We start from the raw sequence: 23363 nt of genomic DNA, 5'->3' as shown, positions 1-23363 counted from the left end.
GTGAAGTGACTTGCCCAGGGTCACTCAGCTAGAAAGCATCAGAAGGTAGATTTGAACTCATTTAGACGAGTCTTCCGGACTCCAGGCCCAGAGCTCTGTGCCCTGTGGTGCCCCCTAGTTGCCTAAGACACATGGTCATTGGTAGATGGATGGCCTCCCTAAGAGGCAGCATTGAAGCCTAGCTCTGAAGGAGGGCAGGGATGCCAGATGGAGGTGAGGAGGGAGGTCATTCCAGGCAGGGGGCACAGCCTAGGCAAAGGCCTGGAGACACAAGGAATCGTTTCTAAAAGGCCAGCTGGCTGGAGCCAACCTGGGAAAGGCTATAAACGTAAACAGGGGAAGGCTCTGAATGTCGACTGTTACCATGCTAAGACCCAGGGGGTGAGAGGGGACAATGGAGGGTTCTGGACCACAGCCTACAACCCCTCCATTAGGGAAGAGACACCTCAAGAGCAGTGACTCAGAGTGGGGAGCAGATCCCAGGTTCCCTGGCTCTGGAATAGGCCTCCGAGCACGAGCTTCCCAGCAGGCTGAGGGCAGCCAGGCAAGCATCCAGAACCCAGGGCCTTCCAAACATTCCATGCAGGCAGCCCCAGGGCAAACACAGGGGGAGGGTGGTTTCTGCTGACAAAGGCACTCAGGGGTGTTTGATCTGGACCCTATCTGCCTTGGCAAACACGCACCAGCCCGGCCCCAGAGTTCACATTTGGACTGGTCGCCAGAGGCTGCAGATCTCGTCAGCTCAGGAGCACCGAGGTAAGCCTGGCTCCCCGTCCCTGCGCTCCCACGCAGGCTTGTCTTCTTCGGGCCTGGGCAGGTACTGTGCACCTACTATGTGCCTGGCAGGGCCTGGGGTCAAAGCGTGGCCGATGGAAGAAGCGTTGAACGCTCACTGTCATCGGGCCGCCTCCCATCCAGGCCCCTCCTTCCTCTCATGAGGGCAGGACGCCGGGAGGCCACAAAAGGACGCCAGGGCCTGGGCTCACCAAGGCCGGGTTCCCGTGCAGCCTCTTCCGCCCCCTCACCGGGTGCCTTGGGGAAAGTCTCTTTTCCCTTTCTGGCAAACACAGGGCTTGGACTGGGTGTCGTCCTCTTCCCCAACTTGCCGGGCATCCCTTCCTTGGGCCTCAGTTTCCCTGTCTTTCTGGAAGGTGATGTTGCAGGATGGGACACGGGGGGGTGGGGAGAGGCAGCACAGAACTCCAACAGGAGAGCTGGAAGGGCCTCAGCAGCCATCCAGTCTGATGTTAACAGGTCATCTAGTCTCGGTAGAAGGAATTCTGGGGGCTTATGCCAGACAATGGACCTGACAGTCTTGGGGAAAGGAACTGGTTTTGTCTGGCTTAGGCCCTGAGGAAAGCACTACGAGAAAAGGGGATATTACAAAGAAGCCAGTGGAGTCTGGACAGCTTCTGAACAAGAGCTCCCCAAAGCCGGAGGAACTGAGGCCTCTGAGGCCCCTTCCCCTGCTGAGATTCTGTCAAGGCTGGACCTTCATGATGGTCTAGCGAAGTGTAGTCACAGACAGGGGCCAAACATTCAAGACCTTGGACAAGTCACTGCCCTGATTTGGGTCTGGGGGGTTTTCATCTGCAAAAGAAACCAGGCAGACAGACTGCTAAGGGCCTTCCCAGCCCTGAGGTCACTTTGGAGATGAGGAAACAGCTCAGGGAAGGGAAAGGCAGGGACTTGTCCACAGGCCTCTGTCAGGTGAATGGCAGACCTGGGCTCTGAACCCAGGCCTCCAGAATCCAAGCAGACCTCCCTGCACCCAAGCACACACTTAGGCCCTCAGGGCCTAATGAAGACAAAAGATGGGTCACTAGGTTTCCAGATCACCAAAGACCATTTACTATTTCTTAGAGATGTTTTGTTATGGATCTGTTGCTGGATTAAAAAGTCAGAAGTGGCCATGGGGGTCAGTCTCTAGGCTCTCAAGACTCAGTTCCTTCAAAAGTACAGGCTCTCTTTAAAATGGCTCTCGGGTTACCTTTTCTGAAAACAAATGTGGCTGACAGTTGCTCAGCCCAGGAATAAGGATTAAGAAGTTTCTAAATTCCATTCGGTACTGGAAGGATGAACAATTTCCTGGGGTTAGGGTGGGGGGTGGGGATGCCCCAATCCCTGTGGTGGATGGAGGGAGCCCTTTTGGACGCTGCTCAGCTGGGCCTCAGACAACGGGCCGACAGGGTTAACCGCAGCCTGGCCTCCAAGGCGGCAGCACCCACGCAGCCCAAATGCCAGGCAAACAAACAGCCAGTGTCCTCCCCTGTTTCCTCTTTGATGGGCCGCAAAGGGCCCTTCCTGGCCAGGGGGCCGGAGACCCCCTTGAGCCCCTGTGCAGACCCAATCACCTGGGGCGCTCTGGGCACACAGCAATGCTAAACAAAGGCCCTAGCTCTCCGAGTCACTCCCCTTCTCTGCCTTGCCTTCCTCAGAGATTGGAAGCTCAAACGAAAGGAGATTCCTCGGGATGACTGCATTCTTCTCATATTGGGGCCATCCCTCCAGCCTGCCTCAAGAAGTCTGGCTTCCCAGAAGCCCTCATTTAGAGATGGACGGGCCTTGCAGGTCCTCCCATCCAACCCCTTCCTTTTCCAAAGGGCTGAAGGCTGAGGCTTTGTCTTAGGGTACCCAACTACCAAGTGGCCCGGCAGGAATTTGAACCAGGGCCTCTAGCCTCTAGTCTAATGCGCTTTCAATAAATGGGACTTTCATAAATTTACCATGAAGCAACTGCCTCAGTCACTTCCTTCTTCTGTGGCTTTTAAAATGTGGGGTTCACTAGCAGGAAATGATATCTAACTGTCAGTAGAAAACGAACTTAATACAAATAACTCATACTTTTGCAGCCCTTTTCTCATGGACATGCTACCAGCCCCTTTTACAATGAGGAAACTGCTAAGTGGCTACCAGGCCGTTTCTCAAAGGCTGAAGCAGGACCTGCATTTCTTTACTTGGTTAATACAGAAACATGGGTGCCTCGTATAGAGTTAAGTCAAGTGGCCTGTAATCCACCTCTGAAGGAAAAGCAAAAAAATAACATTCAAGTGCAAGTACTGGCTGGGGAAGAAAAGACCCCAGGGAGAGGAGGAGCAGAGGGGGCAGGGAAGGGGTAACATTGGAGGCCTCTGCCTCAGTATCCCCTACATGACGACTTGGTACAACTGGACAGCGGCAGGTAGGAGCAGCCCAGAATCCTACCCCAGCAGGTTCCTCCCAGCCTTTGGAGGCGGCGGTGCCAGGGGGAAGGACGGTGGTCTTGGGGTCAACAGGCCTTGATTTGGATGCTCACCTATGGTATAACACTGGGTAATCACTACATTCCCGCCTCCTCAACTGCAAAAATGGGCGGGGGGCTTTCAGCAGCACCTCCTTATAGAGGTTTTGGGCTCTAAAAACACCATATCACGAGAAATCAGCCATTATTTTCACGAGACTTCTATTTCCTGGCCGATAGCCTCCTCCCCAAGGAGGCGGGGCAGGTGGGGGTAGGGGGATCAGGACCTCAGCTAGGGCCAGGATGGCTGGGTCTGTTCTCCTGGAAGATCTGAGCTGAGGCAAACAGAGGAGGCTGAGAGGTTACCTAAGTTCTAGACCTGCTTGCGCCCTATGGGGAATGAAGTCCCAAGAAGAGAGAGAGAGAGAGAGAGAGAGAGAGAGAGAGAGAGAGTGTGTGTGTGTGTGTGTGTGTGTGTGTGTGTGTGTGTGTGTGTGAAGGGAGCGGAATGCTTGGAGGAAGGAAGGAAGGAATCCTGAGCTGTGAGAAGTCTAAGCCCACACAGGTGAGTGTGGGGCCTGCAGCTGGGGCAGGGGCAGCCAGCATGGAGGTGATCACCCTCCCTATACTGAAGCACGTGCACTTTGACCAGCGTTCCTGACCTTGGCCCGAATTCTGCACAACAATGAATGTCTGCTCAGCTGACCACAGCACAGTAGGAGAGGAGGAGGGGATGCTGTGAGCACCCAAAGGAAAACAGGAAGATCCCGAGGAGGAGGGAGCCAGAGCAGCTGACAAGGGGCAAACCTTTTAAATGCAAGCCACAGTGAGGCCATTTAGCACAGGGGCACAGAACACCAGGCCAGCCCCGCCACACAGGCCTGTACAACACATACTGATTTACCTGAGCGTCCAGCCCAGCTGCCTAGAATTAAAAGTGGGGCTGGAAGGGGAACATAAGGCTGTGTGTGCTTGATAAATGCTGAACTCAACAGGAAGCGTTCCGTGACCTGCGCTGTGGAAGGCTGGTCTCTGGCTCTGGATTTAATGGCAACAGAGTCCCCAGGCAGACACAGGTGGTGAGGGGAGGCAGCGGGGAGACATCTTCTCCTCGACGCACCCAGGACGGCCGCCTCAGTGAAAAGCACACTTGGGCCATGACCACTCGTCAAGCGGCCATGGTGGGCAAGGCCCTGGCTCATCACAGGGAGAAGATCTCAGTGAGACTGCTCCTTCGCAGTCAGGTGCACAGTCTGAACTGGTGGGGCGGCCCTGCTGGCCCAGCCTCTGAGAACCCAGGGTTCCCTCCATGCCATGGGGAAGTGTGGGTGCACACAGAGGAGGGCATTAGTATAAAACAGGGAGGCAGCGTGGTACCACGGAAAGTGCGCCAGGCTCCTCAGTTTCCTTCTCTGAAAAACGTGCTGTCAGAATGGCGGCCTGCTCTGTCCTCCAGCACCAAGCCCACTGCCCTTGACCCTCCATTTTCATGCAAAGGTCGAGGGGCATTCATAGCCTGAAACCAAAATGCTAACTGATTCATTTCCTCTTCCCGTGGCAGGGTCTCAGAATGATACTCGGGCTCCACCTCCTCCTCCTCTCTCTAGTCACATCACTTGCATCTGGGAATAACAGGGAGCCAGCAGGTCTCCTGGAGAATGGGGCAAAATCCCCCTCGGCCGCAGGGAGGTGGGGGCAGCTGGACCCCACAAACCTGAGCATGCCGCTCCTCCCCGCCGACTTCCACAAGGAAAACACAGTAACAAACGACCTGCTGGTGGAGGAGGAGGAGGAGGACGACTACCTGGATCTGGAGAAGATCTTCGGCGATGAGGACGACTACATCGACATCATTGATGCTGTCTCCCCCACGGACCCAGAGGCCCCACCCGGAAACATCCTGGAGCTGTTCCAAGGGAAGAGTCGAATCCAGCGCCTCAACCTCCTCAACGCCAAGTTCGCCTTCAGCCTGTACAGGACCATGAAGGAGGCCGCCGACCCCGCTGGCAACATCCTCCTGGCGCCCGTGGGCATCTCCACGGCCATGGGCATGATCTCCCTGGGGCTGAGGGGGGGCACACACGAGCAGGTCCATGCCGCCTTGTACTTCAAGGACTTTGTGAATGCCAGCAGCAAATATGAGACTCAGACCGTGCACAACCTCTTCCGCAAGCTGACCCATCGCCTCTTCAGGAGGAACTTTGGCTACACTCTGCGGTCAGTGAACGACCTTTACGTTCAGAGGCAAATCCCCGTCCGGGAGGACTTCAAAAACAAGATGAGGGAGTACTACTTTGCCGAGGCCCAGCCTGCTGATTTCTCAGAGCCTGCCTTCATCGCCAAAGCCAACGACCACATTCTGAAGGTCACCAAGGGCCTAATAAAGGACGCCCTGGTGAATACAGATCCCGTGACACAGATGATGATTCTGAACTGTATTTACTTTAAAGGTAACACGGGGCCTCCTCTCACGCTTTCAGCATGCAGGGGTAGGACTGGGCAGGGATTGGGCTGGGATGGAGTGATCTCCATCCACTCCAGTAACAACAACCGAGAGGCAGTACAGTGCAGCGGCTACAGGGTCAGCCTCAGACTGGGGAAGACCTGGGCCTCTGGCCTCTCCTGGGTAAGATGCTTCTCCTTTCACTGACTCCCAAACGATTCTCTTCTCTCTCTCTTTCTTTTTTTTGGCTAGGCGATGGGGTTAAGTGACTTGCCCAGGGTCACACAACTACTAAGTGTCAAGTGTTTGGTCTGAGGTTGGATTTGAACTCAGGTCCTCCTGAATCTGGGGCCGGTGCTCTATCCACTGTGCTACCTAGCTGCCCCTTCCCAAACGATTCTCAAAGACCACTAGTCAGTCACGAGGAAGGTACTAAACCCCCCCGGAATTGGGGGGGGGTGTCCTCCCTGGGAATTCCCTGTACCAGTGAAACCAGAGGTCACTAAAAACCAAAAACTCACCCCACATGCCCAACGCTTTATGCAATAATCTTGAGAAGGGAGTGCACCCACAGGAGCCCCATACTAAGATACTTGAGAGCTAGAGGCTCTGAGAGGCTAATTTTTAATGTAATTCATTTTTCAATTAATGAGCCTTTCTCTTCTCATTCTTCAACCTGCCCCTACCCCACAAAAAAGCCCTTGTTAACAACAGTCAGGAAAAACAGTTCTCTCCATTGCTGTCTCCAAAACCTCCTGCCTCACCTCGAGTACACCCATTGCCTTTCTTTCTTTTTTTTTTTTTTTTTGGCTAGGCAATGGGGTTAAGTGACTTGCCCAGGGACACACAGCTAGTAAGTGTTATGTGTCTGAGGCCAGATTTGAACTCAAGTCCTCCTGACCCCACTGCACCACCCAGCTGCCCCTCACCCACTGCCTCTCTGTGGGAGGTGGGTGACCCTCCGGATCATAAGTCCTCTGGAATCACAGTTGACACTGCATCAATCAGAGCTCCTTTTATCCTTCCAAGCCACCTGTCTTCACAACGTTTTTGTCACTGCACGAACTGTTTTGCTGGCTCTACTCACTTTGCTCTGCATCAGTTCATCGAAGTCTTTCAGGGTTTTTCTGAAACTCCCCTTTCCATCTCTTTTTGCAGCACAACAGCATGCACAGTTTGTCTGGCCTTTCCAATTGCTGGGTACCTCTTGTTTTCCAAAGAGCAGTATCTGTGTACCCTTACCTATCTTTTCTTTGCTGTCTCTGGGAGCAGGCCTGGCAGGGGTTGCTCTAGGTCAAAGGGTACGCACAATTTAGTAACTCTGCTCTCCAGAATGGCTGGACCAGTTCACATTCACGTGCCTTTTTCCCCACAGGCCCTCAAGAGGCTGTCATTTTCCTTCTCTGTGAATACAGGCAATCTCAGAGGAGTGCGCTGGTGCCGCAGTGGTTTAAAACTGCATTTCTCTAATTATGAGTGATTTGGGGACTTCTTCTGTATGGCTATTGATAGCCAGGCTTTCTTCCTTTGAACACTGCCTGTTGAGGTCCTTTGGTTATTGGTGAGTTGGGGAATGGCTCCCACTCAGACAGATTAAGTGATCTGCTCCTGTTCACGGCTCGTCCAGTGTCTTAGCAAATGTGAAGTCAGGTGTCCTGGCTGCAAAGCCAGTGTTTCTGAAGGCAAAACACAATTATCTCCCAGGGCATGGACACTGAGTAGTGAAAGGGGGCTAAGCCTCAAGAGATCCAACTAGTGTTTTGTGCCCATGGGATGATGGGTCACTTTGTGAGGCAGGGAGCTTTCTATAACAAGAGCTATAGTCCTCTCAAGTGCTCTGTGAGGCTGTAGTGCCAGGAAGACAAGCCCCTCCACAAAGAAGGGGCCTTCCTGGATCCCTGGGAGTCCCAGAGACAGCAGGCAGGGGCCGGAGCTGGCCCTCAGGCCCAGGACCGCTTCCTGGTGTTCAGACAGCAGGACGGCCACAAGGCAGAGGCACTGCCGGGCACGGCCTGAGGAAGGCTGCCCTTTCAAGGAGCAGCAATGGAGAGGGAGCGCATAGGCACTGGGGTCAGCGAGCTGGGCACTTTGGTGCTTGATGGGTAACTGGAGGGGGAGGTTCAGCTGACTGGCGGCTCTTCCCTGGGGTCTGAAAGCAGGAATCCTCTCCTTGGGTGATCAGTGTGGCGTGTGTGGCCAGTCCCCAGGGCAGATGCTGGGTCAGGGTCCAAGCCCGTGCTGCTCCAAAATCTGCCCACAGAACCAGAGAAGGAAACGCAGCTGAGGGCTAAGGTCAGGCCCAGCTGTAAGCTGCCTATCTGATTAGATAGCAGGCGAACTTCCTTTTGCCTTCTGTCCCTGGAAAGGGGCCTAGCGGACAGCTGGGAACGAGCGTGCCCAGAGCAGCACAGCGGTCTGGGCGAGGGCAGAGCACGGGCACAGGCCACGTAAAGCAGGAGAGCTGGCGTCTGTGCAAACAAAGCTGACGAGGACACGTTTCAGAGAGAGGCAGGTGGTGAGGGAGACATAGGCTAGCATCGGCCCTGCTCCAAAGTGCAGTCCTGTTTCTTTCCTGGACCTTGCTGGCTGGCCACAAGGAAAGACTAAGCCTTCAGTGACAGCATTCCCCAGAACGCCAGCCCGTCCAATCATCGTCATTAAAAGGGAGGAAGCCTGAGGCTCTGAGAGGGGGAGGGACTCCCTAGGGTCACACACCGGCCCTCCCACCAGGCTAGGGCTCTTCCAGTTGCCCCCCCCCCCACCGGCTCCCTTCGCATTTCCGAACAATCGCCTGAGATTGCTCTGATGGCCCCTCTCCCTTGAATTTACAGGTACCTGGGTGAACAAATTCTCAGTGGAAATGACACATAACGCCAATTTCCGCCTGAATGAGAGAGAGGTGGTCAAGGTCCCCATGATGCAAACCAAAGGTAACTTCCCTGTGGCCAATGACCAGGAGCTGGACTGCGATGTGCTGCAGCTGCAGTACGTGGGGGATATCAGCATGCTGATCGTGGTGCCGCACAAGTTGGTGGGCATGAGGGCGCTCGAGGCCCAGCTCAGCCCGCGGGCAGTGGAGAGATGGCAGAAGAGCATGACCAACAGGTAGGGGCACTGTTCGCAGCGTGCGAGGAGGGCTCACCCAGAAGAACTAGGGGGACCCCCCTGAGGCCAATCTGAGCGCTCCCCCCCGAGCCTGGCACTGGGCTGCACACGTCGACTTCCTTCAGGGCCCTGGGGAGGCAGGGGAGCGCTGGCCGTGCGGGGGGCCATGGCTCCAGGACCGGAGCAACTGCGCTAAAAGGGGGCTTCCCGAGGGAATGGGGACAGAGGCCGTCTGCCACGGCAGCAGTCAACACTGGCGTCTGAAGTAGCATAAGAGGATAAAAAGGAAGTTGCAGACAGCAGCGAGGTGGTGCCAGTCTCAGAGTGGGAAGGCCTGCCTCTGGCTCCCACAAGCTCTGGGGGGCCGGATAGGCCCTTCCTTGTGGTCCATCTGCATTGGAGATGGGGCACTTTCCTCACTAGGGGCTTCCAACATCTACAAAATGTGATATTTAGACCAAAACGATATTGGAATTGATGGACAGGATGAGCAGATGTCTCACTGCCCGGTCAGTGCTAGAAGCCATACATTAAGAAGGTCGCTGTAGGAAGGCCCCTCCCTCAAGGGCCAGCTAAGGAACCAGCAGCACTAACCCTGGGGCAGAGAATACTTGATATTGGGGGGGGGGTGAGAATCAATTCAACGAACAGTAATTAAGTAATTACTGCATGCAGAGCACTGAGTGAGGTGCTGGGTAAACAAAGATGAAGGTCTCTGCTCTCCAAAGAGTGTACAAAGGGAGGGGTAGCAAACCTCCCCGCCCGCCCCCCCCTGCCCCACACAGTGTAGAAGGGCGGCCAGAGAGGCCGGGAGTCAGAAAGACCTGGGTTCCAGACATGCCTCGGTCTCATCTAATGGCCACACTAGACGACTCCCCTCCCCTCTAAGTAACTCTCTGAACCTGGAGACTCCAGAGGCATAACTGATGCCAAGGGCATTTCCACACTGGGAGCTCTCCGGGGGTCTGCCCTGCACCCCAAGTGCCCCTGCCCCAAACATGGACCAAAATACCCATAACACTTAATTTTTTTTTTTGGAGCGAGGCCACTGGGGTTAAGTGACTTGCTAGTGAGTGTCAAGTCTCTGGTCTGAGAGGGCGTGTTGCCTCCAGGGCCAGTGCTCTATGCACTGCACCACCCAGCGCTCCCCATGACACTGGATCTTTAACACAGCAACAGTCGGCTTGCTGGCTGATCCAGTGTGGGAACTACAAGAAGTACAGCGGCTGGCTCTAAGAGAGCTCTCGCCAGCTAGCACGTCTCGGGCTTCCGTCCTGAGCGGAAGCAGCTGCGACACAGCTATAAACCCAGTCACCATGAGAGGATGGAGCTGTAAGGGGAGGGAGGAGGACAGGCCTCGAAGGCCCCGCTGGGACACAGACAGACAGCCAGCGTGCTGGGCAGCCTCCCAGCCTCGGGGATGAGAGGGCGCTGACAGAGAAGGACGGGATGACGCAGAGATGAAACGTATTCCAAAGGAGGAAGCAGCAGGCTTGTCCTCACAGGGACCTCAGAGAAGGGAACATCACTGGAGGCATTTCTAATATTCCCCACTCGATTCAAAAAATCCCAGTATTTTGGAGCTGGAAGAAAACTCCAACCCCCATCTGTAAGATGTGAAAACTGAGCCCCAGAGAGGTGTGACCTCCCAAGGGCTCCCCCCCCACCCCGGCAGTGGGTAAGTGGTAAAACCGAGATGAAACTCCAGGCTAGGCCTCCTCACTCCTGGTTCTGCCTACACTAGACCGTACTGATCTATACAAACGTGTCCCATACAAGCTGTCGCCATGATTCGGTCCCTGTCACCTAGGGAGCTGTAAGCCTCCGTCAGAATCTTTTCTCAAGGCTCTGCTGGCGAGGTCTCTCTCCTCCCCTCTGTGGTCTCCTCAGTCTTCACTCGTGGGCTTTCGCCACAGTGGAAGCGGAAGCCTTAGCTATTTCCCACTGGTGACCCCCTTTCTTTCCCCCAGATCAGGCTGGCAGCAAGTGCTTCCTGGGTCTTTCTCTCTCCAAAGGAATTTGCCCCCAAACACCATTCTCCTCAGGTGCTTGCTATCACAAAGCTTTCAATCGCCCCCTGCAGCCTACCAGATAAAGGCCAAACTCCTCCTGACCTCGGGCTCCAGCCTTATCTGCTCTTACCCTGCCATTCTCCAAACACACCCTGCTCCTCTCCATGTCTGGGTCTGGCCCCTGGTGTGTTCCCCCCGCCCCTCCCCCCCAAAACAGCCTCCCCTTCAGCCTTGAAGAGAGCTCTCTCCCAGCCGTCCGGCTCGAGGCCTGTCTCTCTCCCTTCTGATGTTCCACAGCCACCAGGCTGTTTCACCAAGTTGGAAGGAATGACAGCGGGCTAGGGACCCCTCTCAAGACTCTTCTGATCTCAACTCCACTAACCAGGCAACCAGGATTTCCTTCACTGCAACAGCTGCTGCTGCTGCTAGGAGAAAGCCCTTCCTATAATAGTTCCCTTAACCCTCCCAACGGTGCTGGGAGGCGGGCACTGTTCTCATCCCCTTTGTCTAGAGAACGCTGACATGGGGAGAACATGAACTGTCTGAGGCAGGACTGGAACTCAAGCCTTCTAGCCTTCCAGCTGTGGGGGCTATCCAGGACGGAGGTTTAGAATTACTGTATCATCGTTCCGGCATGTGAAGGGGGTGGGAGTGCAGGCTGGCACCTTCTTCCGCAGCTCCTTGGAACAGCAGGCTGGCCCCACGTGGGTCAGCCAGGGCTCTAGCCCCTAAACCACACCATTCCTGAGTCACATATCTACTTTTACTAAAAGTCTGCAAGACTAAAAAAAAACCAAAACAACTTCCTAGAGGCAGGAAACCCGAGTTCAAAGTAGGCCTCAAACCAGCTGCATGACCCTGGACAAGTCAGTTTTCTCATCTGTAAAATGGGGCTAATCACAGCCCCTCCCTCCCAGGGTCGCTATGCGGATCAAATGAGCTAAGTTTGTAAACCGTAAAGCCCCACAGAAGTGCGAGCTATCAGCAGTGAATAGACTAAGGGGTGACTGAGGAAGTCCCTGCTGGGCCAGCCAGTGTCCCCCACGACAAAAGCAGGCAGCCCCTCTGAGCATCCCCAACCAAAGTCACCAGTGCTTACAAAGTGCTTTCAGAGCCCAGGGCCGGGGGAGGATGCTGCCTCAGGCCTCTGGGCCTAGAAAAGGCTTCCCTGCCAGGGAGCTGACATCATAGATGTGTACACACACACACACACACCCCCCCACACACGTATGCACACAGTGCGCGCACACACACACACACACACACACGCACGCACGCACATAGAACATCTATTAACTGACTTGGGGGCAGCCATGGAGGAATGGAGAGAGAGCTGGCACCGAGCCAGGAAGACAGGCGAGCAGATGCGCCACATTCTGGCTGGGCGGCCCCGAGTGAGACACTGCTTCTCACTGCTCTAAAAGTAACAGTCTGTTTCGGGGCAGTGGGGTAAACAGGGTGGTTCAGTGCACAGAGCGCCGGGCCTTGAGTTAGGAAGACCTCAGCTCAAATCCAGTCTCAGACACTCAGCAGCTGGGTGATCCTGGGCAAGTCACTTCCCTCTGTTTGCCTCAGTTTCCCCTTCTGTAAAATGGGCAGGAGAAGGAAATAAACTGCTCCAGTATCTCTGCCAAGTAAACCCCAAATGGGGTCACAGCACTGTACGTGACTGAAAAATGACTAAACAACACACAACCTGCTTTGGGAGGCATTCCCTCTACCAATCAGACCACATTCTGGCCCCTAGTCCCTCTATATTAAACTATGAAACATCACAGGATCACATGGGTTCATACATGAACAGACGCTGGGCATCATTTAGTCCAGAGAAGTCACATCCGCACAGATCATAAGAACAGAATGGGATCTGAACCCACGCCTCCTGTCCCCATCCCCACCACACCGTGTTGCCTTGGTCATGGGGTGTGGCGCTCACTTTCCGGGGAGGGCAGGGGTGCAGATTTCCTGCAGGCACTTTTCTCGCCCGGGGTTTTGGGGTCTTGCACGTGGCAGTCCCGGGAGCCGGAACGTCTGAGACCCCACTCCTGTATGGGCTGCTGCGATGACACTGGACTTCCTTTCCCTCTCTGAACAGAACCCGTGAGGTTCGCCTGCCAAGGTTCAAGCTGGAGAAGAACTACAACCTCGTGGACGCCCTGAAGTCGATGGGCATCACAGAGCTGTTTGATCACAACGGGGATTTCTCTGGCATATCCGACCAGAAACTCGTCATTGACTTGGTAATCGCATGCTCTCTCCTCGCCCGTAGCGCCCAGCAGAGGTGATCTGAGGGGTCTGCCTGCTGCTCCCGTCCCTTCTTCAGCCCCCCAATGCGACTCAGCTCTGCTGAGCCCGCCAGCAGGCAGCACAGTGCAGCAGAGACAAGGCCGGGGGGTGGGGTGGGGGGAGAAGCGGCCTGCCCAAGAAGCCTGAGAGCGGAGGGTGGAGATGGTCCGTGAGCCCTTGGAGATCCCCCCCCCAAACTAAGGACTCCACTACCCCGATTAGGCAGGGCATTAAGAGACCCTCTCTCCTCTCTGAACAGTTCAAGCACCAAGGCACCATCACGGTGAACGAGGAGGGCACCCAGGCTGCTGCCGTGACCACTGTGGGCTTCATGCCCCTCTCCACGCAGGTTCGATTCATCGTCGATCGCCCCTTTCTGTTCCTCATCTATGAGCACCGCACCAGCTGTCTGCTGTTCCTGGGTCGGGTTTCCAACCCCAGCAAGTCTTAGAGACGCAGGCTGGGCCCCCGCCGGATCCTGTGATCGCTACCTTTTCCTTACAACAGCGCCCAAGGGCAATCTGTGAGCAATGCCACTCTCACAACACACCCTGCCCCCAAAGGCAGGGGCCAGGGCTCGTGAAAGCAACCATAGCTCGTGAAGCTGCGAGCGCCTGCGCGTGCAGTCAATGAATACATTAAAAGTGTCCTTAAGGAGCTGACCATCTGATGTCCTGTTTCTTTAGTGCTCTGGCCTCACGCAGGCCAACTCCTAGGCTTCTCCCCTGCTCTGCGCCACCCTCAGCCCTTGAGTTCCTTCCCTTTTGTGGCTCCAGCCGTGCTGAGATGGCCGACAGCCTGTCCCCCGTGACACTGGCATCCGTTACAAGGCCCCGCTACAAAGTGCTGTGTATGGGTTGGGCCTGTCACTCCCTGGGATGCAGAGGATAAGAGGTTCCCACTCTAGGCGCCAATAAACATAAACCACTTTTAACCTGTTTCTCTCGTCCTTCTCTCCACTGATAGAACCCCATTAAATGCTAATGCACACCAATAGTAAGTCAGCCAGACCCCTCTGATCTAAGAGTCCAGGATCAGGATCCCGGTGGGTCACATTTCTGCAGCCCTGTGGGATTCACCAGCAGCCCTGGAAGGACAGCAACGTGGGTCCTGCACAGCACCACAGACTGAGAAGTGGCCAGAAGTCATCGTGGCATGTGACGGGTGGTGGGATGTCTTGGGCCATCTTGCCAGGGAGGGACAAGAAGAGTCTTGATGGTAAGCTTAATTTTTTAGGTATGTTCTAAGCAGGGGTGTTACACCCAAAAAGAAATGGAGACCATGGAACTGTCCACAAGGAGACGTGGGGCTGCATCCTGCCTCAGAGAACCCCACGGTGATGTTACCTCTGTTCTCCTTGGGTCTTTACTGATTCTGTGGAACACTTCTGCACTGCACTTTAATCTGGTGGGGACCACCATCCTCAGGTCTACACCATGCCTGAGAAGCTCAGACCCTGCCGGCATCCTGGTGGAGCTCTCTGTGGATTGCTTGGGATGGAGCCGAGCATGGAATCCCAGGCTGCTCCCGGGCAAACAGGGAGCGTGCCTGCTGGGCGTCGGCCGGAGCACCCGCTGGGTCCAGAGATGATGCTGCCGGTTCAGATGTACAGAGGGACAGCAGCGGGTTTCTGCACCATCAGGGTGAGGGCCTCCGTGTCTCAACCACATGGCAGATGTTCAGTTCAATGGCATGGTGGGCCTGAGGTGAGGCACTCATTGGCCAGCTGAGGCTCAGAGGTGGTGATTAGGAAGCAGGGGGCCAAGCCCTGTCCATGGAAACTCTGTTCTCCCTTTCCAGCTCTAGAGTGGAGAACCACGACTTGGAGAACCATGGCCAGGGAGTGTTTTCTCGCCTCTTCATGGCCCTAAGGAGGGAGGCTCAGTTCCCAAGAGAGATCATGAGGAGCATGAGGCCTCAGTGGTTCCAAGACCAAGTGCCTGGGCTGTCTGGTTACAGCCCCTCAGCCCCCTGCCCTTCACCTCTAGCCCACAGCTCGGTTACCTTTGCTGAAATCCCAGGCCTCTCCTGCAGTCTCTACTGATAAGATTTTATCTTTGTTGGCCTTGGCAAACCCACCAACTAAGTGATTTTGATATGGTCAGGATTTCTGGGGATGACTTTTGCAAAATTCTACCAAGAAGAGTGCCCTGATTACTATTTTAATCCCACAGCAGCAGAATGGGGGGGGGGGTGTAGAAAAAACACTGGTCTTGCCGTCAGAGTGTCAGAATTCTCTTTCCAGGTCTGCCATTTATACCTGTCAAGTCACTTGACCACTCCAAAGCTCAGTTTCCTCATTTGTCAAATGGAGTTAATGATACCTGTGATGCGCACCTTACAGGGCAATTATGAAAAAGCACTACGTAAAGCATAAAGCCCCAGAGAGACGTCACCTTGTCTATCAGTGAGTTTTTAGAGAAGGGGCCCACATGGGGCCCACAACTGGGCCCAGCCCTACATGGACCCACAAGAGATCTGTGGGCAGCACACACCAGCTCACAACAGAACAACAGAAGGTGGGCCCGTGGAGCAGGAAGGACTGTCACAAAGCCCTCGGTGGACTGGAGGAGGGCTAGGCCCCTACCTTTGGAAGACACCTGCCTGGCTTCCTGGCCTGACCCCCGGCCTCATCACCCACTGCTCACCATGGCTGACTCTCGAGGCTCTGTCCCTGGCCCCCTCTTAATTATAACACACAATTTTTCCAAGATCGAAATCTCAACTGCCACACCACATGGCAAACCGCTTCCTTCCTACTTTTCCACTACCATCATTGATGCTACCATTTTTCCAGCCCTCCAAGGCCACAATTTTAGTCATTTTTAAGGTTTTCATTTCATTCCTCCCCTAAGACCAGTCTGTTGCAAAGTCCCTTCATTACTTTAGCTCGTCTTGGGGTTCCCCATTACCGCTGCCCCTAGGTCTTATTAATGCATCCCCAAACTACTGTAAAATACCATCCAAACTGGTTTCCTGCCTCCAGACTCTCTTCCAATGCATCTTGTAAATCACTTTGCATCTAATTTTCCCTGAGTCATGTTTTCATGATGTGACTGGGCTGCTCCAATTAGCCTCTGAGTAAAGAGTGTACCAGCCCAGCACACTCAGTGAGAGGTCCATGAGAGATAAGGCCTTTCCTAAAAGATCTGGGCAACTAGATAATAAACGCCATCACTGACACATAGGGGAAAGATGCTGTACTACTGACTGAGTTGAAATATATTTGAGGGTCCCAGCATGTTAGATCTGCAGACCCCCGGTGATCACTTGGCCAAGCACCTCTGTGATAAGACCGTGAGGTGGGTAGGGCAGACGTTATCATCCCAATTTACAGATGAAGAAGTCAAGGTTCTGAGAGGTTGAATGATGTGCCCCCAGTCTTCCATCTGGTCAGTGTGTGACATGAGACTGGAGCCAGTGCTCTGGCCACTAAGCTCTGAAGGGAAGGGAACGTAGGAAGGGAGTGCAATCTGTCAGATGGAGGCAGTAGCAGAGTTTCTAGCGAAGGCCTGGTCCATCCAAGTATTTAGGCCCCTTCTTCATGAAGGGGTCACATCCACAGGGTGCCCTGCAGACAGGACCTTATGAACTGTGTGCCCCAGCAAGTCCAAGAGGACAGCAGAAAGTAAACCTGAGGCCTTGGGATGTGGCCTTTGTTGAGCAAGAAAATCAAATATTTGCTTCCTCCCCCATAATGTAACCATTAACTTTTACGAAAAACCCTCAATATTATTCCTTTACTCATGTTAAGGGTCACACTAATTGGAAAACAAACACGTCTCATGAGCTTTGATCAGACATTCTATCTACCTTCATTGTAATATATTAGAAAAAAGTCCAATGCTCACTAGATCAATTTGTCTATTTCTTCAATTCCAAAATAAAATCATTACATCATTACATGGTTGCCCATCAGATCACAGAACATTAGAGTGGGAAAACTCTTGGAGCTCTTCCAGACCAATTTCCCACCGATCCAAGCTCCCCTCCATGGGATTCCTGGGCATCACCTGACTTGTCCTTCAATGTGCCCGATGCCAGGAGCCCACTGCCTCATGGGCGGCCTGTCCCGGACAACACTGTACGCTCTTTTAATGATTCCCACCACTGGGCCTACGCCATCCCCTAGAGCCATCCCAAGACAACCAAACAGCCCTAAAGGCACCAGGAGGCAGCTGATGTGGCCTCCCATCAGGCTAAGGAAAAAGTCCATTGAAGACCTTCCCTGGCCCTGGCTGACGCTTAACTCTGAAGTGGCCAGAGTAACACCTGACTTAAGTGGGTTAAAGCAGAGGCCACGTAGCGTACCAGGGACGAGCAGGAAGCCACACAGAGACACAAACACGGCAGATAAACTCGGCATCTATGCCACAGAAACAGGACATTATGAGTGGCACCAGGTGGCCAGTAGCACCTCCAGGAGTCCATTTAGCCTCATTTACCCAAACTTCTCTGCTCCTCCTCCAGAGCACACCTCAGGGCTCTGTTCTGGGCCTTCCTTAATGGCCATCTCTGTGCCAACGACTCTCAAATCTACCCAGCCAGCCCCAACCTCTTGGCTGACCCCCCAGCTCACATCTCCAAATGGATGTCCAGGAGACACTTTACCCTCAACATGTCCAAAACTGAGCTCATCCCCTTTCCCCCTGCTGCCACCTTCCCTATTACTACAGAGAACACCACCCTCCTCCCAGTCCCTCAGGCTCCTAACCCAGGAGTCATCCTGGACTCCTTTCTCTCTCATCCCTCCATATCCCATATGGTGCCAAGGCCTGTCAATATCATCTCCACAACATCTCTCCTCTAGTATGGGCCCCACCCAGCTGCAGACACTCATCTCCCAGCTGGAGTATTCCAATAGCTGCTGGGGGGGGGGGGTCCTGCCTGGCCCCAGTCTCCCCACTCCAGTCCACCGTTCAGCCACCAAAGTGATTTTTCCAAAGCGCATGTTCAATCATGTTACCTCCTACTCAATCACCTGCAGAGGATCCTCCCGCCGCCGCCTTCACATACAAGCTGCTCCACTTGGCGTCTAAAGCCCTTCCTGACCTGCCCCCTGCTCCCTTTCCTGTCTTCTTACACCTTACTCCCCAACACACACTCTTCAATTCAGTGACCCCAGCCTCCTGGCTGCTCCACCAAGACCCTCCATCTCTTGGCTCTAAGCATCGTCTCTGGCTCTGCGCCCATGACGGGAACGCTCTCCCCAACTCATCTCCCCCCCGGCTTCCTTCAAGTCTCAGCTAAAATCCGGCCTTCTGTAGGAAGCCTTCCCCCATGCCCCTCCGTGCCAGGGTCCGAGTCTTAGGGCCTATCATAATAGTACGCACACAAAAGGCACTTATAAAATGATGAACGAATGTGGCACAGAGCCTCACCACCAGCGATAACACTGTTCGATAGGAAAACCCATCCCAACGTTCTGGCTTGGACACCAGGACGCCTCATCTCTCCCAGGAGGCAGCATGGGCAGGGGGAGAGAAATGGGGAGAGGAGGATGAAGAGCAAAGACTGCACTGTGCACACAGGTTTTCTCTGGCCTGGTATGATGGTACTTGGTAATGCCTCATGCCATCCATCTGTAACAGCAGTAACATGAGAGTGTTTTCAATAATTGGGAGAAATGCACACATCTTCTAACCTAAAGAGTAACCATGTCCCACAATTTTTAACAAGTAAATACTGTTCCTGGCGAGGAAAAAGCTGCCAACCAAGCCTGGAACTCTTGGGTCTAAGCGGCAAGCCTGCTGCTCCCCAGAGACAGGCATGAGGATTTCCCCCTGAAGGATTTCTACCCCGCCTTCCTAGTGGGCATTCCCACACTTACAGAGCCTGGAGATACTGAAGAGGGGGATGGGAAATTACCGTGAGGCAGGAGACGGGGAGCTGGGTGAGGAGGAGGAGACATCAGGGAAGGGGAGGGGAGGCCAGGCAGGCAGCCTCATGGCAGTGAGGCTGTAGGGCCACGGGAGCAGCAAGGGGCTGCCAGGGGGGACTGCCAGGGGAGTGGTGGCATCTGTTTTGAGGAGGCTGATGGAGCTGTTTTGAGGGAGCTGTTTCTTTCAAAGGTGGAGATGGTTTGAGCCTTAGTCTCAGACTGGACGGAGCATGAGGAGGCCCAGAGGCCAAACATAAGCTTCCAGAAGGGCAAAGGCTGAGGAAGGCTGTGCTGGCTTCTCGACTAGGAGAAGGCAGCCTCTAGTACCCTGGGGTGGTCCTCCCAGTGTGGACCTGGCCATCCTCAATCCATAGGAAAGCAGCCTGCAGCACCCCAAAGGTTGTGCTCTCTCCCGGCCAGGCCCTCCCTGGCTTCTAGCTGAGGAGTCCCTAAGGCTGGAGTCCAAAGGAGGTCCCCACAAGGAACAGAGGGGAGGTCCCAGCAAGGCCATCTCACTGACCATTTATTTACATGCTTCAGAGGCAGCCCGGGCCCTGAAGCCAGAAGACATGGATGCTAGTCAGGACTGCCACTGACCAGCTGGGGGCCCTGGACAAATATCCGTGTGGGATGGGAGAGAACGGACACAGGAAGACCACCACCAAGGCTCTGCTGAGCATCTGAGCCGGACACTTGAAGGGCTGCAGTGGGGAAGGGGAGAGGAAGGGTCAAACCCTGTGGTTAGGAGTCTGGGAGGTGCCCAGAGGAAAGCACAGGTGTCTTCAGCTGGACTAAAACGCTGGAAACCCGGCAAGAGGAAATCCATGTAGAGAGAAAAGTATCTGCAACAGATCAGAGGGAGTATCACAGCCCAACACGCGGACTCTAGCAGAAGGTCAAGGTTACTCACCACAGCAATAACAGGGATGAGCACGCCAAGGTTCCCGGCACTGCTGGACGCCTAGGAAGGAAGAGAGCACAAGCATCACATCAGAGAACCACTGGGTCAGAGGCAGGGGGGCGGCACCAACTTGGCCGAGGTGACTGGGGTGGTGGGCATTTGAACCCAAGTCCTGGGACTCCAGGGACTATGCTCTTCCCTCTGGACCAAGCCATTTAAAAACTGACAAGGAAAGAAAAATAATCAGGGCGAAGGACTGTGTAGTAAAACCACAGTTAAATGGCACACCATACAGTAGGACCCTCACAACCAACACTGCTTTACATTCTTTAATATATAAGTATGTGCACATGTGTGTATATGTGTATATATATGCACATTATAAATGGACACGTGTAGAGATAGAGAGATGGACAGATGATGGATTGATGGAGGTGAAGATGGATAGATGGATGGAAGGGGAACTACAGTAAGATGGATATATGGATGGAGAGATGAGAGATGGATGGACAGATGGAAGGGGAAATGGAGAGAGATGGATAGATAGATGGATGGATGAACAGAAGGGGAGAGATAGATTTATTGGGGGTGGAGCCAAGATGGCAGAGTAAAATCAGTGACTTGCTTGATCTCTCCCCCAAACCCCTCCAAATACCTGTAAAAAAATCACTCTAAACAAATTCTAGAGCAGCAGAACCCACAAGAAGACAGAGTGAAGCAAATTTCTAGCCCAAGACAACCTGGATGGTTGATCAGAAAGGTATATCACACAAGACTGGGAGAGGAGCACAGTTCAGCGTGGGCACACGGGCAAAGACCAGGCCGCAGCGAACCTGGAGCAGCCTTCAGAGGACTGAATCACAGGCAGCTGTGGAAGTTTCCAGACTTCTCAACCCACAAATGCCAAAGACAACTTAGAAGGTCAGTAGGAAAAGTCTGCGACCATGGTGAGAGACAAGCTCGGTCCCAGCCCCAGTTCCAGCACAGCCCCAGGGCAGCAGCCCTGAGCGTGGCCCACAGACAGAGGGGGAATCAAGTGGCTGATCAGAGGGGGATTGTAGGGACCTCTTTGCTGGTGCTGAGGCAGGATTCTCTTGCTTTGCCTGTGCTTGGATCTGGGTCTCAGTTCTGGGTGGCAGTTTTGAGGAAAGGAGGAGTGCTGGCGTGGTTGAGCTTGTGGTGGCAATGCAGAGAGAATCCTCCTTATAGTTTCAAGGCAGAAAAGAGTGCTTGTGGTCACTCACAGATCAGAGCACAGGCAAAGAAAGGAGTAAACACCTCATCTTTGATCATAACTTCTTGGAAGAACTTTTAGGTCCCTAGTAGTATCTCTGAAAACAGCTGCACAAAACCCTCAAAGCTTGGCACAGTACATTCTCCACAAACCGCTACTTCAACAAAGAGTTTAAAACTCAAATAATTGGCTGGGAACATGAGCAAACAGTGCAAAAAAACAGTGAGACCACAGAATCTTATTTTGGTGATGAAGAAGATGAAAACACACAACCAGAAAAAGACAACAAAGTCAAAGTTCCTATATCCAAAGCTTCCAAGAAAAATATGAATCAGTCCCAAGGCCACAGAAGAGCTCAACAAGGATTTTGAGAAGCATGTAAGAGAAGTAGAGGAAAAACTGGGAAGAGAAACAAGAGTGATACATGAAAATCAAGAAAAACAAGTCAACAGCTAAAGGAGAGCCCCCCCCCCAAAAGTGAAGAAAATTAACACCTTAAAAAATAGCCTAACCCAAATGGCAAAAGAGGTCCAAAAACCCAATGAGGAGAAGAATGCCTCAAAAAGCAGAACTGGCCAGATGGAAAAGGAAGTCCAAAAGCCCACTGGAGAAAATAATTCCTTAAAAATTAGAAGGGTGCAAATAGAAGCTAGTGACTTTATGAGAAATCAAGACATTGCAAAACAAAATCAAAAGAATGAAAAAATAGAAGACAAAGTGAAATATCTTACTGGAAAAATGACTGACCTGGAAAAGAGATCCAGAAGAGAGAATTTGAAAATTATTGGACTACTTGAAAGTCATAACCAAAAAAAGAGCCTAGACATCATCCTTCAAGAAATGATCAAGGGAAAACAGCCCTGATATTCCTCCACTGGAGATCTCTTTCCAAGCTGACTTTGAAGCCCTCCTGACTACTCGGAGCCACCTCACCGCAAGAATCAAGCAACATTTCACCAAAATGTGGGTCGCCACCACCTCTGCCCTCTAAAAGTGGCAGCAGAACCAGCCTGCCACATCCTGCCCTTCTGCCCCAAGCCAGGCTGGCTCTCTGTGAGCCCATATGCCTTCGCTCCCATTAAGGGGAGATTCAAGCATTCTGCCAGCCTTGTAGGAAAGCCCAGCCACGTGCCCCTTCCCACCTTGGGAACGCTCGTCTTTTTTCTAGGACCTTACCGACGTTACCAATGGGGCCTCAGCCTTCACTCTGGCCAGGGCTCTGACCACCATCTTTCTATACGGGGTATAATCTCCCCATGGGTCCTCTGGGTTCTGTCCTTTCCAGTCCAGAGGGTAGACAGAAAGGAGTCATTTAACAAATCTTGCTGGATTCACTGAATTACCTACAATTGCTCAGCTTAATCCACAATCCTTTCCTCTTCTTCTTAATCCACAATCTCTGCTTGGGGCAAGTCTGGGAAAGTAGTAAGGGATGGTTCCTCCATTCCCCATCTCTCCAAAACTTAGCGAATGAGGGCTTGGGCTTGGAGCATATTGGAAAGAGGGAATTTTGACTTTTTAGTATATTTTTGTGGCCAGGAGCACGATCCATTCCAATAACTCCCAAGAGTGTCCGTGGGCCACTAGGCTCTGCCAAGGCACATTGATAGGACTCCTGAGGGTGGGGGGCAGGGTTCTGGATACTCTCCTAGCATGAGGTTATTCAGGGTCCTGAGTGAGGTGCACACGGGTGACTGGTCCAGAGCTAGCATGAGTGTGGCTGAGTTGGTCAATGGAAAACACAGTGCTGGGGCAGCTAGGGCCCTGGCCCTTATGTCAGGAGGACTTGAGTTCAAATCCAGCCTCAGACACTTACTAGCTGTGTGACCTCGGGCAAGCCTCTTAACCCTGATTGCCTCAAAAAACAAACACAGTGTGTTCAACTCAGTTCAAACATTTTGGCTACAGCAAATACAGCTGAGGCCTCTTTCAGCAGAGAAGTTATAAAGATGAAAGTATCCTGGATCTACCCTGAGGCCCCTATGCTTGAACCAGAGCAGTGGAGACATGTGGCCTGTACAAGTGAGAACGATGTGGGGCACACATGATGGGAGTAAAGGAGAGAACCCCACAAACTATGAGAGGACACTGGAGGAGGGAGAGGCCACTTTCATCTGGGGGCCAGGCAAGGTTCCATGGAGGAGGCTTGCAAGGGAGACAGTGATTCCAGAGAGGCTCTTTCCAACCATGGTGGGAGAGGAGGGCGCAGTTGTGCATAAGCAATAGCCCAGGGAAGACAGAGGAAGCCCGGAGGAGGCTGCCAGGTTGTAAGCAGGTGTCA

General features: G+C 53.4%; 2 protein-coding genes across 2 annotated transcripts in view; one reads left to right on the top strand and one right to left on the bottom strand.

Moving 5' to 3' along the window:
* Positions 1–23363, bottom strand: part of PI4KA (phosphatidylinositol 4-kinase alpha) — a 136757-nt gene that overhangs the window by 59736 nt on the left and 53658 nt on the right. The window contains exon 19 of the mRNA XM_020996373.2: positions 19858–19908. Coding sequence (XP_020852032.1) covers positions 19858–19908 — 51 coding nt within the window. The remainder of the gene's footprint in view (positions 1–19857; positions 19909–23363) is intronic.
* Positions 679–13728, top strand: SERPIND1 (serpin family D member 1). The gene is made up of 5 exons (XM_020996374.2): positions 679–756; positions 4782–5670; positions 8495–8768; positions 12876–13020; positions 13326–13728. Exons 2-5 carry the CDS (start codon positions 4791–4793, stop codon positions 13515–13517), a joined length of 1491 nt encoding a protein of 496 aa, XP_020852033.1. The 5' UTR covers positions 679–756; positions 4782–4790; the 3' UTR covers positions 13518–13728.

Source organism: Phascolarctos cinereus, unplaced genomic scaffold (assembly GCF_003287225.1).
Source record: "Phascolarctos cinereus isolate Bilbo 61053 unplaced genomic scaffold, phaCin_HiC Scaffold_4;HRSCAF=312, whole genome shotgun sequence".
In the NCBI taxonomy this organism is placed as follows: domain Eukaryota; kingdom Metazoa; phylum Chordata; class Mammalia; order Diprotodontia; family Phascolarctidae; genus Phascolarctos; species Phascolarctos cinereus.
Note: the sequence above shows the minus strand (reverse complement) of the source record. Positions and strands in the feature narration are given on the sequence as shown.